The sequence below is a fragment of the Barbus barbus genome, assembly GCF_936440315.1.
Source record: "Barbus barbus genome assembly, chromosome: 32".
NCBI lineage: Eukaryota > Metazoa > Chordata > Actinopteri > Cypriniformes > Cyprinidae > Barbus > Barbus barbus.
This window is the reverse complement of record NC_136760.1, coordinates 15,929,406-15,948,735: the sequence shown is the minus strand read 5'-3', so window position 1 is coordinate 15,948,735 and position 19,330 is coordinate 15,929,406. Positions and strand designations below refer to the sequence as shown.

At 37.2% G+C, this 19,330-nt stretch overlaps 2 protein-coding genes across 5 annotated transcripts in view; one reads left to right on the top strand and one right to left on the bottom strand.

Moving 5' to 3' along the window:
- Positions 1–13,032, bottom strand: part of LOC306852336 (WW domain-containing adapter protein with coiled-coil) — a 29,526-nt gene extending 16,494 nt beyond the window's left edge. Inside the window, exons 1-4 of one of the 3 annotated variants that reach the window (XM_079389075.1) lie at positions 12,776–13,032; positions 12,562–12,595; positions 11,598–11,784; positions 477–568 (exon numbers count right to left, since the gene is read on the bottom strand). In XM_079389075.1, coding sequence (XP_079245201.1) covers positions 477–568; positions 11,598–11,784; positions 12,562–12,595; positions 12,776–12,816 — 354 coding nt within the window. In that variant the 5' untranslated portion in view covers positions 12,817–13,032. The remainder of the gene's footprint in view (positions 1–476; positions 569–11,597; positions 11,785–12,561; positions 12,596–12,775) is intronic. The other 2 variants (XM_079389074.1, XM_079389076.1) reach the window with 2 other exon arrangements.
- A 5,346-nt stretch (positions 13,033–18,378) lies between these two features.
- Positions 18,379–19,330, top strand: part of LOC306852335 (MAGUK p55 subfamily member 7-like) — a 156,471-nt gene continuing 155,519 nt past the window's right edge. The window contains exon 1 of one of the 2 annotated variants that reach the window (XM_079389071.1): positions 18,379–18,597. The gene's annotated coding sequence lies outside the window, so the exon portion shown is untranslated. Of the gene's footprint in view, positions 18,986–19,330 lie in introns of both variants that reach the window. The other variant, XM_079389072.1, reaches the window with a different exon arrangement.

Here is a 19,330-nt window from a genome sequence, read left to right as displayed (position 1 = left end):
AAGGTAAGCTGTGCCTTGCATCTCCCAAAAGAGCTCATATTATCTACAGCAAGAGGACAGATGGTCTGCACACAGGAGGGTTGCCACACAACCAGACAACACATTTAACAGCAAAGCCGAATTTCAGCCAGGTATAATTTTAAGATCCAAATAATGGCCCATAAAATAACATACCACTTATTAGAAGTCTGAAATAGTTTAACAGATCTGCCAGGATAAATGTTTTCTATTTTGACTGCATTGGTGCTAAATTAAAGCATCTTAATTGCTACTTCCAGCAAGACAGTTATTCAAGATAAATAGCTATTAGGTTATCATAAAATGGTCTGATTTATTCAATAAACATTCATTCAATAACAGGCCGTTTGTGCTAAAGGGGCAAATGGTTACTGCTGTATGTGAACGAGGTCTTATTGTGTGTGCTGATCACTACCTCATTTCAAAGTGCAGACAAGTTAAGAGACTACAGGACTTACCGTGTCTGATGATTTGTTGGGATTTGAATGAGAGTTGGAGCTGTGCAGAGAGCTGTGGTTATGGGAGTTCTCTTGAGGAGATATACTGGTCCCTGAAAAAAGAAAAATATTGAACGTGAACAAACCATTAATGGTTATTTCTTAAAATTAGTGGAGGACAATCTATACATATCTAAAAGAGCTATTACCACATTTGGTTGATCAAAACAACTGTACTAGAACATTCCACTGCGACCTGCATAACAATAACGCTTCATAGACAATGACCCCATAATTCACTGCAGTTTCCACTTTCTGCAAAATCAAGTCATTTCAGTTTGATCTGCACCAACTTGATTACACAGACAATACAAGCCATCAAAGACTCATCTGGAAAGTGTTCATATAGCATGATTTCAATGCCAAAAAAAAGAGATGCCAAATGTACTGCGACAGACACATTGTGAAGCGATGGAGGGAAAAAAAAAAAAGCTTTAGCACTTGAATGAATTTTATCATCAAATGAGTGTTACAGTACAGTTTAAATATCCAGCGAGGTCAGTTCTTTATAATGCACCCAGAAGAGTGCGTACTAAAAGGTCTTACCACGTTCTGAAGTAAAACAGTGTTCTGAAGTGAAATAGCAGTGTTTTCAGATGAATTGCAAGTGTTCAGAGAAAATACTCATTTTGACAAAAACCTAATAATCAGCAGAGCTCGGGAGCAAAATGATTTGATAATATACCAGACTCAAACTCTTAACGATATATGCGGCACACTCATAAATCAGGAACTACCCACAAAATATTACTCATGGTAAACAAACACATACTAGGTTTTAACTGATAACCAGTTCGATGAGAATCTGACTATAATGATACTGCAGCATTTAGGGGAGACCCATAGACCATTGGCTACCAGATTACTCTAGGAATAATATGTCTTCGTTGATCTAACACAGTACAGTAATAACTTCATATTAAGGCTGTAGTCAACCAAAGAAATGCTTAGTCGACCAACGATCAGTCGACTATAAAAAAAAAAAAAAAAAGACACGATGTTTTGCATTTTGATTGAACATTAAACAATTTTCATAGAGCATTTATAAAACAACAACGAAGTAACATCAATACATAAAACTATAATAATAATAATACAATTCTTTGAAAATTAAGTGATTTTTTTAACTGCAAAGTGAGGAGCTCCGTCCTAGGTCTATAGTGACAGTCACAATCGCGCACCTGACCACACCACACGCTACAAAAAATATAACTGCTAAAACTGCCAAATAATGAAAAATCCTAACAAAAGCTCTCGTTTATACAGGCTGTATATTCTTCTTTACTTTCAAAGCTATGGGTTAACTTTTGTCCAGCCGATCTAGGCGTTTTAAAACAAACATACAAAAAACCCAAATAGCCTAAAAACAACCCTAAATAATAGGCTGTATTAGTAGGAAGGCCTATAGATTTATTTTCGTTTTGTTACATTATTTAGGCTATTTTCAAACGCGTCAAGTGTACAAATAAAACAAAAACATAAGAAAACACAATCCTATATTCCTTACTGAGCGCGAAGCAGCAGTGCAGCCAGCCACAGGTGCGGTTCCCGAGTGTTCGTGGTCCGCTAAACTGTGGCGCCGTTATAAAATAGCCTAAATTAAAGCATTTAAAGTTGGGGATAAAACATAGGCTAATTATATTTAGAATACACTAATATATAACTGCTAATAATGGAATAAATATCAAGGAGTAAATCAATGAAAATTTCTTTATTGGTGAAAAAAAAAAAAAAATTATGCAACTGGTCGACCAATGAGAATGTCAGTCGACCAAGACGGCATCGACCGATTAGTCGACTAAACGACTAAAGTTGACAGCCCTACTTCATATAATGTTTTTTTTTCCTTTTCTTTAATCACTTCAGGTAGAAAAGTCAGGACCAGTTTACACTTCATGCTTTTTCTCTAATCGGATATCGGATTTGGTAAAACGGCTCCATTTACACTTGGTTTCCGCAAAATGGATATAAATCCGATCTTATATTTCTGCACTACATGCAAATTCAACAGTTCACGTCAATGAAATCAACAGATATGCGCTACATTTTTTTCATCACCAGCTAATTTCAAAATCAAAGACCTCAACAGGGGAGAGAGCGGCATTAGCACTGGAAACATAAGTTAGTCTTACTTTTAATTATTTTTATATCAGTCACTATTAATGTCAAATCTTTATTTCCTTCTGTCTTTACCCTGGCATATTTAAATAATAACAGTTCTGTACATGGAAATAGTGAGCCTCAAACACCATAGTTTTCTCCTTCATATGTAAATCTCGTGATTAAAAAAAGAGCACTGAAAAACAGGCGAATCAGAACATAACACCGACTGTGACGCAACAGTCGGGATCACTACGCCCCCAACATTTGCATAAACCCGTCCTTGTTCTAAGCCGGCCGAACCATCAGAAGCTCTGCAGGTATTGTAAATAAACAAGCGCGGACAACAGCGAAAATAACACAATAAATGTTATGTTCCAGGCCGTGCAGGGATGGGTTGGTGTCTGTATTCAGAAAGGCACAGAAAGCAAATAACGCGAGCCACTAAAGGGACATGGTTAGCTCCTTGCTAGCGGTAGCCTGTTACAGTACATAAGATTTCACTCTCAGTAAGGAGAGATGAGGATGAGGGCGAATGACTTACAGATCCTGAGCACCACTGACAAGCATCTGATCTTGTGAAATGTGTGGTAAGTACTGTTGCTCCATAATGTAAACATAGTTTGTGTGATCGAGTCTCTTGAAAGTGAAACTATAACGCGATCGATGGATCGTTCAAAAGCAGTTTCAATGCCTCGCATATTAATAACGGCTCCCTGATGCCCGCGTTTTATATACAGTATAATTACCCGACGATATAACTGCGAGAGAAAGTATTTAAATATACATTTTCCTCCCTGTGCTTCCTTCTTGCTGATGAGCCGTACTGTGAAACAGCCAATCAGAACAGAGCTCATTATTATTCATGACCCTGCCAAATAAGCCAATAACAGACCGTTTCATTCTAGGGAGAAATCCTAGGGTTGTAAATGGACATGTAAAATCGTTTCTGGAGATTTTTTGCCCTTACTTAAGCCACATACCTTCTGTGTAGATATCAGAGAACAATTTAAAATACTGTATCAATGCATTCTATGGCACCTTTAAAGGGGTCATCGAATGCCCAATTTCCACAAGTTGATATGATTCTTTAGGGTATTAATGTAAAGTTTATAACATACTTTGGTTAAAATTTCTCAACGGTAGTGTAAAAAACACCTATTTTATCATGTCAAAATCAGCTGTTTTTAGCAAGCCATTCTAGTCCATGTTGCTTTAAATGCTAATGAGCTCTGCTCGTCCCACCCCTCGATTCTTTGTAGTGACGAGCAGACTGTGAACTTCAGCCGTGAAACGGGCTAACTAGCACATTATTAGAAAAGGGCTGATTTGCAAAGATTCGTAAACAACCCTAATACTCCCTTCTTCTGTAGATGAAGCTGGATCACGAATGATTCGCACGAACAGACGCATTTAGGCAGATTGGGATCGGCACAATGGTGGACAGCTCTCAGCTCACTCAGGACGGGTCTAAGGTACGACGGCCTTGTCAATCAACTATCGCGAGAGTGGCCTATGGAGAACTACGTCATTCTTACAGGAACCTCAGAACAGCCTGATTTGAGAAAGGGAATTAAAAAAAAAAAAAACTTTATATAGGATGGATGTGTACACACTCATTATAGGATGGATGCGTACACACTCATTATAGGATGGATGCGTGTACACACTTCTAACAAACATTTGTTCAAACAACATGTAAGGAATTTTGCATCCGATGACCCCTTTAATAAAATAAATATCTTAACAGAAAAATGTATTTCTTAGTTTGTGTTCTGAATGTTCTAATGAGTGATATGGTTTCAAACGTCGTTCATCGTTTTGTGTTGCCTGATAATATTAATAATAATAATTTTGTCTCTTAGAAATGCACATTTGATAGTAGTAGTAGCTTGAGTTAGGATACAGTTGTAAATTTTTGTTCATTATCAAAATCAATAACATCTGTAGAAATTGTAGCAACCTCATTTTTATATGGTGAAAATTAATTCTGACCAAGTTTTTTTTTTATTAACCATTGGTCTCCCATAGTAGCATACATCTAAATCATGATGATAAACAGTTAAAACCACACATATAGCACACCTCAATACCATGGTAAAAATATAACTACATAGTTTTTAGGTGTTTGTATGAATAACAGTAGTCTAATAACATTCAGTATAAATGCACATTTGCTATAGCTTAACACTTTAACCTTCAACCCCATTTAGGGCCTCGCAGGTGAAAATAACCTACCTGAATTAAAATGGTAACAGTTTGTGACAAAGTGTGCTTACACAAACAAATTAGGTATCTTTGGAAAGAAGAGACTCTGGGCTTTACTATCTATCATCCAGAGTTGATAATGCTCAAAAAGATAAAAAGTTATAGACACTGACGTGCCTTGAAAAATATTTTTCCACACTGAATGTTTTTTTATTTCATATACAAATACATGAAATAAGTCCTGGAGCAATCCAGAAAAGTAATGGATCGAAAGCCATGTGTCTCATCAGTTCATATTTCAAATTTGAAGAAGATACCATGAAAAATGAGATTCCTGCAATATTTTTTCTGAAACTATTTATAGTCCCCCCACCCCCCTGTTTGAGGAAAAATAACCACCAAATGGATTGCAGAATTATACAAGCTATTTTAGTCATTATACATGTTCCTGCATAGTTTTTCAATTATAAAATAATAGACAGATTTATTTGAGCACTAAAAAATACAAAAATAATTATTTGAGTAATAAAAAAGGAAAAAAAATAGAAAAAAATGCTTTGTATATAGTATGTATACTGAAGTATTCTTCGTTATTCGTTATTACAATGATAAATATCACTGCCAGACGTGAAGTGATATTGCCAGACATGGTCATAGAGTCAGTAAACACACGCTGATGTGCTTCCATTCAGATTATAATCAAACAGATGGGCCATATAATCAATAATAGCTGATCAATGAATCACAATGATAGCCGTCATAGAGTCGCTAATAAACACGCTGATGTGCGTCCATACAGATTATAATCATGCAGACACGGCCACATTCCCCACACAATACACACACACACATATAAAAAATGTAGAAGAAAAAAAAAACAGTTTTTTATGGATAAAGCAGATCGCTAAGTTATGCCCCGCTCAGATGACAGCGTGCGTCACAGAAGCGTCACTGCCGGCAGGAGGGAGCGCCAAATTCAAATAATCTATATTCCGCTTTTCTGAGACTTTTTTTTCCGTAGACGGTCTCATTATGTTTGTAAGACCGTATTCTACAAAATCGTTTTGTTTTTTTACCACCAAGACGCTGTTTTTGAGCGTAATTTATTCCATAACGGACGCGAACAATAACTCTCTGAAGAAATGAAACGTAAACAAAGGAATATTCATCCTTATTACAACGTTATTGTTTCGCTGGACTAAAAGTGCTCGCTGGGATGTTTTTCTGTGGACCCTTACCTCTCTAACTAAACTGGGATTTCAGCAGTGGACGCGTTTGTGGCTCGTTATTACAATGATAAAGGTACGTACGGCTTTTTTACTCTGCGTGTTTGGATGTGTACTGCTTACACAAATGTAGCAAATTTGTGCCACTCATTCCTTATAAGCTTTCCATCGAAAAACAGCGATCTGTCGTCGATGCTTGAGGCTTAGACCCTCAGAATGATATAGAGTTTGACAAGATTAACTTTGTCCCGTTTCATTTATTCTATTAGAAAACAATGACACATGCAAACAAAGAGCGTTCAGTGCGAGGTCGCTCTGGTGCAGGCTAACAGGTTAAAATCACAGAAAAATACTATAATTGTATTCCATTACTCCTAACATAAAATTCAATATAAATATCCCTCATTTATGACAATACCATGGTGCAGTTGCTATAGTAAATCCATGGTAAATGGCAATTTATAGATTGAAAAGCCTTCTGACTATATTCAGTTGTGCACAGTGTTTCTCCTGTTTGTCAATGCGGTTTCATCTGGCTTTAAGCTATTTTAAATCACCGAGTCATTTGTGTTCATCGCCGAATTCAAGCGCTTCACATTGGATCTCAGTGCTGTTTACTGCTCACGTGAGAGTCTCGTCAGCGAGTTTACACATCCGCACAGATAAACCTTCCGTATGGTGCCTTTAGCACCGCTTTTGGCGCATAAAAATTATTTAGAACATTTATCGAACTTCTCATTGTTTTATTGAGGAAAATTATATAGTGATAATTATCGTTATCGATTTATCACCCAGTCCTATTTACACCTGGTCTTTTCACGATAGGATAACTCTCCAATCAGAGACCCAGGTGTAAACAGGCCCATAGTGTTTCAATGTACAAGAAAGGTCAAGAAATTCACACAGCAAGCCCTAAGTGACCTGCAATCACCCCTGCCAAACCACAAACCCTCACCGACGCATTTTAGCTGTGCTCTCAGACTACATACAGACAGCCCTTAACAGTCCTCACTGCCTCAGAGATGTGTCTGATGTGTTCCAGGAACAAGACCATAAAGTCACTGTGAATGTGGAAAATAGTCAACTGACGTACTACGTCTCAATATACATTTAAAGATTCAATGAAATCAAAACTTCAATTTTGGGGGATTTGTCCATTCAGGGAATATCAGTGTGCTCTTTCCTCACCATTTTTCTTAATATATGAAAGATTTGCTACATGCTCATCAGCTGCAGGTGTTATTTAGGAGAGGGGACAGTCTCTTTATAAAGAGTATTTGATCACACTTTATATTAGGTGGCCTTAACTACTATGTACTTACATCAAAAAATAAGTACAATGTACGTATTGTGCTCATACTGTATTGCAAAACACTATTGCTGCTATTGAGGTGGGATACAGGTAAGGTTAGGGACGGGTTTGGTGGTATGGATAGGTTTAAGGGTGGGTTAAGGTGTAAGGGATGGGTCAACAGTGTAATTATAAATGTAATTACAGAAATTAATTACAGATGTAATTACATATAGGTATTTTTAAAAATATAAGTACAATGTAAAAACATGTACACAATAAGTGCATTGTACCAAATGATTAATTTAAATGTAAGTACATAGTAGTTAAGGCCACCTAATATAAAGTGGGACAGAGTATTTGATTGGACAAAAAAATTGTAGTGAGGCATCCATATTTTTGTTTATGTTTCTGGATCAGAGAGTCTGTTTTTGTGTGTGTGTGTGCGCAGGTAGAACAAGTCTGAACTAGCTACTGTTTACATTAGCCTTAATGGAGGAACCAGAAAACCTTGTTTTGCGATTGCTTTAGGTATACGTGACAAAAAGAATATTCAAATATTAAGAATATTCATCATCTTGCTTCTCTCCGGTTTTGATCAAATTCATCAGAATGTAATGATGCATTTTTTGTAGGTTATTCATACTGCTTAACTTACATCAAATCATATTCACCTAAAACTCAATTCCATCCACTGGGCTGGATTTTAATCTATCCAATATCAATTTGTAGATCTCAAGATTACACCTTTATGCCATTTTCAGCTGTTGTGTGAATAAAACACTAAACAATATTTGTCAAGCACCTCCCATTCAATAATTGGAAAAGCTCTGTGATTTGTTACTCTTAATAAGAAACAGACTCTGCTTTCAAATTTTGCCAATTTTATCACCTAATTCACACAAATTTCAACAATTAGTTTGACTTTCTTTAATGCAACGGGAAAAGGTATACGTATAGATAGAGAACTCACTGAAATGCATCATTTCTCATGTCACTGTGTTTCAACCACATGAAGACATCAACAAAACCTGTGAACAAGTCACAATGCTACATTTACATCAGTAAAGTAATTCAATGTCCATACCTCATTAGCTAGAAAAATAATGCTACAGACAAACATTAAATATATATATACACTATATTTTATATTCATTAGATTATTGCCCGTTGGTGAGGCCTCAGAAATGATTAATACTAAATGTATGTTTGATTAAATCTGTCAACAAAACTTTGACAGCCACTGTATAAATTGGAGAGGAAACAATTATATCATTAGAAAGGTAATACAAAAACTGTAAGTGCAATGTAAATGTTTGTATACGATGTTTGAGTTATTTTAGTGTTGACTGTTGCACGTAAAATTACATAGCAATTACAAGTTATAATCTGGGCTCTATTGTCGATTTTAACTTAATATTATTGTGTAATTTATAGCACTAGATGAGAGATTTTCCTTAAGAAAATGTACATGTACCTGAAACATCCAAATAAATCTATGCAATTGAATCAAGGGCAAAACTGAACTGAATCAAAAGAACAATATATTCAAGTTGGAGACATGGCTCAGCTGCTTTTAGCATTTATGCTTATCGCAAATGCATATCTAACATCTAACTAATTAATTATGTTGTCAGCCTTCTATATAAGAGTTATCCTTTTTAACCGCTTCAAGCAGCTCTTTAACAAGATGCAAGACTTGACCTATATAACAGATCTGGTAAATATGAATGATGGACACAAATCTTTTACACCACCAAGATTCATAAGATGTAGTACTAAAAAAATAATGAAAACATTCTATAATGGCAAAGAGCCAGGCATCAAATGAAGTAGATTCATCACTTCTGAAAAGTCCACAACAGAGACTTCACAACAGAGAATAACATTCTCCTAACTAATGCAACTTCCCTTGTACAACATCTAAATTTTAAATAGGCTAGAATCCCTAGTTTAGGCAAATCTGAAGCAGTGTACAGCTTCCACAACTGTCTGATTCAATTCAATGCATGCTGCTGTCACTGTTCAGTTAGATGATACATTTAGATGATGGCAGCAATCTCATTATCTACTCGATATCTAGATGAGTAGCAAATCAGCATGTAGTGATTAGATTCAACTGCCTTTATATGTAGCAGCAGTATCCGGTCAAGACGTCTTGTGATGAAAGTAGATAAAAACTAACAGATTGACTGAAAAGTAATGACCATGTTTTATCTGAAGTGACAATATCAGGCAAGACTAAAAGCTGGTTCACACAAGGAACGATAACTATAAAGAATGTTAATGACACAACAGATGTTTCCATCACCCTGTTTTTATGCGCATTTTGAAGTATCACATCAGAAACAAGTGATGGAAACGGGAATTAAGGGAATAAAAATCCCTTAATTTGCAAAAAAGCTTCTACACTCACTGTGGTTTTTGACTTATGCAAAAAATGGTTAATGCGAATAATGGGAGATGGAAACGCATTTGCAGAGTAAATTCATCCATGCGCATAAAGTCATCTGACTTTGCACGATGGGACGGCAAAACCTGACTAACCAGCGAACCGATCTTTTTCCCACAGCATTTGAAATGTTGTTATGGTCATTTTGAAATGCACGAGCAGAAGTCTATTAAACTATTTCTGTATAATTGCCTCCCAGAACTGTTACACGACTGCGTTCCCAAAGAGCAGGCATCCATCACCGAAAGCAATGACCGCAATTTATTTTGTTTAGTCTGCTCACTCTGAGGCGCAAGTAATTTATTATGAGAAAATGATTATATTCAGTGGCTTTCCCTACTTTTCTTAGTGATATATAGTGGCAGATTACCAGGAAGTGACGATTTTGTTCTCTTTGACTCATTGGATGGAAACGGTGCTTATTCGCAAATGTTTTATGCAATATTTCAATTTGGCGCCTAAGTTAAATTTGCAACTTTGGATGGAAACCTGGCTAGTGACAAAATAAAAATAACAACACACGAAAAATATTGTTGCAATAAATTTCAAAATGATTTGTTAACTGATAAACAATGAATACAGCCAAACGCAGTCCATTGACTTTGACAAGCTCAAATATTTAAAGCAGCAGACAACATAACTGCAGTGCTCACTTATAATAAACAATGTTATTGTTTGTTGCTGGATGCTAATATAGTTATTTTACTTTGACTGATTTTGCCTTAACTCAATCAGTGATTTTCGATATTAACAAGTCAACAATATTTACTGTAGAAGCATCAGAAGAAATGTATGCAAAAATTAAATAAAAAAATATTACATGAAATATTGCTTAAAAAAAATATTTAAATGGCAGTGAAACTCAACTAAACTACATTAGCTAGCCTAACATTACAACATTAGATCAACCAAAATCATAAGCTTGGAACAGGGCTCTCGCTTCATCCAGACAATGGCAGAGAGTGTTTTAAGGAAACCTTTGGTTAAATTTGGTGGCACAGAGTTAAACCTTAATTTTTACTGAAACCTTGTAAAATACGACTTAGACTTCTTCTGGCAATTCTCATACATTAGTTTGTTTATGTCAACATCTCAAGATTTTGTAAAAATATGTGGTAGTGTGGGTAAATCTTATAACCATATTTTCTATTTACAGCTAATCTTACTGCAAAATCAATCTTACAAGCATGGCCTATAACGTGCCCAAAGACTAAGAGTTTTACAAGGATAAAGAACCAAAACATCAATGTTCACCAAAAATATTTGGTTCCCAGCAAAATATTTCAAAATACTATCTTTTGTGCTCTGCGAAGAAGAAAAAAAACATTGTGAAAAAACAAGTTTGTGGTCTTTTAAGCCTGTTCATCTTTTCTGAACGATAAAACAGTCTTCAGATGTAGAAAGCAAAAACGTTCAGAAAAAAAAAAATGAAAAGACAACAAAAAAAAACTCATGCTTGTACCTGATCTGATAAAAGAAAAAAAAAATATGTATAGAACCTGAACATGAAGAGAGATAAAAAAAAAAAAAAAAGCATACTCTGCTCACAGACCAAGCATTACATTTTTCTTTCTGAAATGGCATAATTCATAAGGTATGATAAGATTACAGGGTGCTTGTAAAAGGTTGAAGCTATTGCCACTACCGGAAGTGTGATTTCATCTAATGTCTTTTTACCCAAAAGACAGCAATCTGATCACTTCATACAGAACTTATTTGTGTTATCGATCTAGGCATCAGTATCGGCCTCAGATCTGTGCCTCTTATCAAATGATAAATACGACTCCAGGTCTCCCCCCTCTTACCTCCTTCTCTGTCTCTCCCCCGGTGTGGATGGATGGCTTTTGCTCTGCCATGGCCGGTGCTGTCCATGTGTTTGTTTTCTGGACTGTCTGACCGCCGCAGCATCTTGCACGGTGGAGTGGCGTCGTTACTGTCACGCATCTTCTCATGTCGGTGATCAGGGTGACTCTTGGATGAGTATTTAAGAGTCTGTCAAAACATGATATTCCTGGATTGAACTCTGCTGCAAAATTATTTTCTCTCACATGCAGTGCACATGGGAGCTGGTTTAAAGCTGGTCTACAATGGTCATTAACTACCTAATCAGGTAATTTATTGCTGTCTAAGATGCTATACCAGCTGGCAATCATCTAACATGTTCCAAAACACGACAATATTTCATAGCACAATAATGTTTGTCATAAGTAAACCTTCAAGACTAAACCGAGCACAGGAAAGCCTAGAAGCATTCCTCTTACAGTCCTACATATAATTTAGCATCTCTTGATGTTCTAGATTTTAATTAGAATCGTTTTATTGGGATTTGGTTGCACCCTATGGCAACTATCAAGACGACTGTTTATAAACAACCTCGTACCACTGAATTCGTATTTACGTATACAACAGTTTCTTTAAAGTAGCATAATTTAAACCTTAAATTGATGATTATAAACGTTATTATGTTGGTAATTTCGATGTAAATCGCTGTGGCACACAGGCCTGTGATGTAGCCGCTAGCGAGCTAACGTTAGCCTGTTAAAGTCGCTAGCGCACTGAGCGCATTTAAAACATGATAAATTCGACGGGTGGGCGACTTATGACAGCACAAATTTATGTTTACAGTGTAATATAAATTTGTGTATCATTTTATGCCGAACCTGGTGATAATGAGGCACTTTTCGCTGTGTTTTACGCACAGAGGCCTAACTTGCTTCAAAAGCCTGCACTAGATTTACCCCATTTTAATCTTATTTGTTTCAGATCTACCTGATAGGGCTGAGAATCCCTTCGGTCGGTGCACCTACAAAATAAAACAAGAAAAAGAGACAGAGGAACAGTTAAAAACCATATACACGGATAGTGGTAGAAATTGCAACAGCTGAATCGGCTTCCTTAAGTTTGTACTTATTTTGGTTTGGCTAAAAATGGCGGATTGTCAAAGCGGAGAAGGAAAATCGGAGTATAAAATAGAGCTCTTTACCCATCGCCGAGTCTCGGTTGTTTCCTTGCATACATTACCATCAATGCCGTGTTAGTGTGTGTGAAGTAGATGTGAAAGATGGGCGACTTATTTTGTATTTGGAGTGGGCTATCGACGACCCGATCGCGTATATTATTTCAATAGTTCTGGTTATTGGAGTCGCTCTTCGCCTCTGCTAGTCAGTAGAGCGCCCTCTGTCCATCTCCCACTCTCACATACACCAAAACTCTGCCCCTATCTACAGAGCAGCGAAGCTCAGCCTTCCTCACACACCTCAATCCGGGTTACTCCGTGCTCGCTTCGGCTCGACTCGGCTACTGTCGGGTCATTCCGGCCACTGGTTTGAATCGGTCTGAAGTAGGAATCTTTGTGAATGTTGGCAGTTTTTTTTTCTTTTTTGAGTAAAAATACATTGTGCTTGACGTACTCACTGAAAAGTCTGATTTACGATTCTCACATCGCGCTTTACTCCAGCTGTTGAGAAATATTGCGTTTCAGTGGCTGGAATTGAAACCCAATCTTCTACTGACATCTACTGGACACGTGGAGCCAGTGCATGTGCATGTTACTGAGATGAAAGGACCTGATGCAGTATGACTCACTGAAACAAGTGAGTCTGGGGAATTCTGGGAAAAGATACTTCTGCGCGCACTTTTTGAATGGCCAAGTAAACAGAACATTATTCAGTAGAACCTTCAGAAAAACAGAGCCTTCACTTCGGCTGATAGGCTACATAGGCCTACTGAAAAATGTTTGTTAAAATGGCACGAATCCCATGTTTTGTTCATGTAACAAAGCATGAACTAGTTTTACACACAGCAACACTGCCAGCAGCAATTACAGCTGTGAGGAATTTTTGGGGGTTGTTTATGTCTCTCCACATTTAGACTGGATTTTTGTCTGGTTTTCTATGCAAATTTGTGCCAGCTCTGCCAAATGTGATGGCGAGTGTGATGGACAGCAGTCTGTATGCAGGACATACATATTTTCAGTTGCATTAAAATCTGAGTTTTTCCAGATTTCAAAGCCTGTCAAGTCGCATATATTTACATAGCACTTTATATACAACACAGATTGTTTCAAAAAGCAGCATCACAGAGGTAAACATTAGATTAGATTAGATTAAACTTTATTGTCATTATGCAGAGTACAAGTACAGAGCTAATGAAATGCAGTTAGCATCTAACCAGAAGTGCAAGAATATAGTGTTTTATATACATATAAGTGCAGAGTAAATGAAGATATGATTTACAGAATGTACAGTGGAATTGCTATATACAGTATTGAGCAGAGTATATACAGAATATAAATAGGAATGCAATGTAGGGATTGTATGTACATTATGAACAGAGCAATGTGGGATTATATATACACATTATGAACAGCAGAGACGTGAGAACAGTGGTAATAAATAAATAAATACAGCTGGATGAGTGTGTGCAAGTATTGATAGAACAATGTATTTTATGCAAAATAACAGTAGTGCAATATTTTATAGAAATAGTTTACTGTGCTTTGTACAGTAACAACTTTAAACAGTTTATATTGTAATAACTTTAACAATGTGCAGTCTGTGCAAAATATGAGTAGTGCAAATGCATGTGTGTAAAGTACTGTGACCAGTGCAGTAATAAGGAGGTGCAGGTTAGATTAGTGGTGTGGCGTTCAGAAGTGTCACAGCTTCGGGGAAGAAGCTTCCTGAGCCTACTAGTGCGAGAGCGTAGGCACCTGTAACGCCTGCCGGATGGAAGGAGGGTGAAAAGTCCATGGTTAGGGTGAGAGGCATCCTTGATGATGTTTCTTGCCCTGCCCAGACAGCGCTTATGATAAATGTTCTCAATGGAAGTTAACTGGGTGCCGGTGATCCGTTGAGCAGTTTTCACCACCCGCTGGAGTGCTTTGCGGTCAGATGCGGAGCAATTGCTGTACCATACTGAGATGCAGTTCGTGAGTATGCTCTCAATGGTACAGCGGTAGAATTCCACAAGGATCCTGGGATTCAGGTGAACTTTCTTAAGGCTCCTTAAGAAGTAAAGGCGCTGCTGTGCCTTTTTGACCAGAGTGGAGGTGTTATGGGACCAGGTGAGGTCATCAGAGATGTGGATGCCAAGGAACTTGAAACTCGACACACGCTCAACTACAGCTCCGTTGATGTAGATGGGTGTGTGTGCATGACTCCTAGTCCGCCTGAAGTCCACAATGATCTCCTTTGTCTTCTGGGTGTTCTAGATTGTTCTGTAGTTCTAGATTGTTGGTGGCACACCACACAGCCAGGTGCTGCACCTCATCCCTGTAGGCTGATTCATCGTCATCCTTGATCAGACCTACCACCGTGGTGTCATCTGCAAATTTGATTATGGTGTTGGAGCCATAAACAGGAACACAGTCATGGGTGAAGAGGGAGTACAGGAGAGGGCTCAGTACGCAGCCCTGTGGCACGCCGGTGTTCAGGGTGATGATGGAGGAGGAGAGGTTATCTAACTTAACGGACTGAGGTCTGTTAGTCAGAAAATCTAGAATCCAATTGCAGATGGATGTGCTGATTCCAAGCTGGCTGAGCTTGGAGATCAGCTTGGAGGGGATTACAGTATTAAAGGCAGAACTGAAATCTATGAACAGCATTCTCACATGTGTGTTTTGACTGTCCAGGTGGGTGAGGGCAGAGTGAAGTGCTGTTGAGATGGTGTCCTCTGTTGACCTATTGTGGCGATAGGCAAATTGGAATGGGTCTAGTGTAGCAGGGAGACAGGATTTTAAGTGGGATGCAACCAGTTTCTCAAAACACTTGGCAATGATGGGGGTGAGTGCAACAGGACGGAAGTCGTTAGGGACCGAGGCAGTGGAGTGTTTCGGTACTGGTACGATGGTGGAGGTTTTGAAGATAGTGGGGACAGTTGTTTGGGCCAGGGACAGATTGAAAATGTCCGTGAAGACCTCAGCTAGCTGCTCCGCACAGGCTTTAAGCACACGACCAGGTATTCCGTCATGAAACTAAGATTTAATTTTTTATTCAAGCAAAAATTTTTAAATATGAAATAACTACAATTTACAGAACTCTACAGAATATAATTTTCATCATTCAGCTCAGTTTAGTTCAATCTTGATTGTTTTAATTTAGCTGAAACATTCAGCAGATAAAGCAGATCTAGAGAGGACAATAGTATCATTGTTCATCTTTAGTTCAATGAAAGTGTTGCAAAGTTCATCAATTCCTAAATGAATTCAATTCAACTATAAAGCAGCTCGACAGAAGACAATAACGTAATTATTCAGCTCAATAGGTCAATGTTGATTTAGCTCAGTTCAATTTGTCCATGTTGCAAAGATGTTCAATTATGAAATGACTATAGGAAGCTCTACAGAAGACAACAGCGTCATTATTCAGCTCAGCTCAGTTGTTTTGTTCTCATGATAATATCAGTATAATCAAATATATATATATATATATATATATATATGTATTTAAGTGTGTATTTAAGTGATTGACCAGAGGTGCATTTAAATGAACACATTAGGTACCTTGCTATTGAATTAAATTTAATAATTGTCATTTCAGTTATTTATTTAACTTTCCACTTATTTGTTGTACAAACTGATCTTTGATTTAATATTCAACATTTTATGGGACTAAATCAGATGCCAGGGTGAAAATGAACCCCTGCCGTTTGGAGCAGTTTAGTATGATTTATTCTTCAGAGGTTTTTGCTATGCTGAGAATCACTCATATATGTTTTATTTGGACCAAAATAGTGTAAAAAAAAAAATAGCTGAAAATGTACTTGCCCTCAGACCATCCAAGATGTAAATAAGTTTGTTTCTTTATCAGAACAGATTTTGAGAAATTTAGCATTACATCACTTGTTCACCAATGCAGATACACTGTAGTGAATGGGTGCCATCAGAATGAGAGTTCAAAGTCAAACAGCTGATAAAAGCATCATAATAATCCACAAGTAATCCATCTGACTCCAGTCCATCACTTAATATCTTGTGAAGTGAAAAGCTGCATGATGGTAAGAAACAAATCCGTCATTAACGTTTTATCTTTAAACCATAGCTTCTGTCCAAAATACAAGCTTATAATAATAAAATATAATAATAATATCCCCTGTTGTCATATTTCATTAAAATCATCTGACATATTTGTTTAGAAATGGACTATTTTTGCTTGTAAATGGTGCTTGATCAGTGCATACTTCTGATGATTCAGATAAGACTTTTATTCACCAAAGAAAGCAATATTATGAATAGAGGACACATATTGTAGCCGGAAGAAACAGTTTGAAGCAAAAATAAACGGTCTTAAAAATGGATTTGCTTATTACAAACACAGATTTTCACTTCACAAGACATTGATGGACTGGAGTCTTGTGGATTACTGTGATGCTTTTATCAGCTGTATAGACTCTCAATCTGATGGCACCCATTTAATTGCAGTGGATCCATTGGTGAACAAGGAATGCAATGCTAAATTACACAAAAGCTCTTTTGATGAAGAAAAAAAATCTTGGATGGCCTAAAGGTTGCGTAAATGTTTTTTCATGTTTTCATTTTTGTTTTACACTAATACATTTTTTTGGTTCAAATAATCAGTCATGCACTGTATACCTGTATAAGCACTGTAAGCCTTTGCTTCTTGTGCTTAGGTAACCAAGGCCAGTGATTATTGGCTTTGTAAATTGCAAGCAAATGTGCTGTTATTATTATTTAATTTGATTTCAATAGAATTTCATGGTTTAACCTAAATTATATTATGAAGGACAAGTAGAAATGACCACTTACCAAACTTTACTTAAAAATATTGTGTAGTTCTTTTTTAGTAATCCAATCTCGTATGTCGACCACGAGGGGGTACTGTAGTAATAATTCTTGATGGAATGGTGTTGCGTTGTTTCCTAATTACTCAAGTGTTAAATCGACATTGTATATTATTTATGTTTGAGAGTTGGGCTCTGTACACAGGTAAGAATGAAGAGCAGCTCTGGCTCACTACCTTTTTTCAAGTGGCAAACAATTGCTTCTTCCTTTCTTTCTTACTTACTGCCTATAAAATGTCTATAGTTCTTTGTTCTGAACAGATCAACTGAACATTTTCATTTTGTTTTGTAGAAACTGAACCTTGTTGCAACCATGAGGCATTGTCTTATTCAAACTCGTCAAACCAGTCTGCCATATAAATGTTCTCACTGAAGAAAACCATTGAGTGAGACAACAAGGACTAGCGTGTCGAGACGGATCAAATCAAGTTACTTGAGATAAATAGACAAGATATTCAAATAGGAAAAAGCAAACCTGGCGGTCATGTGCTTCTAGAACAGGAAAGACAGGTGTTGTCTGAACTCTAGAGAGGAACGATTCATTCAATCCTGGAAACTTTACCCCTTAGAAAAGAACATTTTATTCGCAACAACAATGAAAAGTGTTATTATGATTTATTTATCTATGCACAGTCTCCAGGTAGACCTCTTATAATAAAGCTTAATTTCGTAGAATAAGGGCAGGTGTGGCATATGATTGATTAAGTAACCGCCAATGGTATTTTAGGATTACACTTTGATCCCGCCCTACTTTAGTTAACTGTCCAATCAGGTTAAAGATTACTTCCGCCCGCCTGCCTCGTTGAACACAGATTGTACGACACGTTTTGCCTGAAAAGAAAAACTGTTGGACGCGAAGACCTACTCCAAGCCTGGAATATTTTACTTAAAATTCTTCATTTTTGCCTTTTAATAGCAAAGCGGAGGCAACTTTTTCTCAAGAGTGACTGCCCAAGAACCCCAAGGCATCTTGGCTGGACTTCCCAAACACAATAAACTGCCCGTGTGAGTAATAACAACTTATTTCTCTTCTGAGACCGCAAGCAGAACATTTACCTCGTTGTTTATACATAAACATAACTAAAAATCTTAAATGTTTGGTCTCTGACGGGAGTGTCAAAGGAAGTTATTTTGAAAACTCGAGTATCGACTTCTTTCGTTGTTTTTGTGTGTCCTGTTTACTCGAGCCAACGGTCGGTGCAGTTGACAGCGCGAGCTCTCCGTGTCAGGTGCACCCGACTGTTGAAGCTAAACTGGACAAACTAACACTGAAACGAGCTGCTACCCTCGATGCATGGATGGGATCGGCTTTATTTCAGTGTTGACGCGGAGCATGACACTGACATCACCGGGTGGGTTCGCCCTGAGCAACAGGGCAGACTCATCAGTCATCGTAAGTGCTCAACTAGGGTTGGCTTGACATGCTTGGTTAAGTATAATAAAGTGAATGTGTATTCGATGGTTTATTTCATTTCACTTAGTGCTGCTGCTTCTGGGCTGACAGCTAGTGAAGCCATGTGCTGGTCTCCGCTGCGTTTGCAACTACTCTACGTCCTATTACCTATGTCTTTTTTGTTTTTGTGAGACCTATTAGGCATGTCAGATAAACTGTAATCTGTGTCCCATTGTATCATAGTTTTATTTTTATTTTTTATGTGTATGTATTTATTTTATAAAGTTTGTAAGTGTTTATACATTTCTCTCTCCCTCGCTGTAATTTATTTACATAAACACCAAA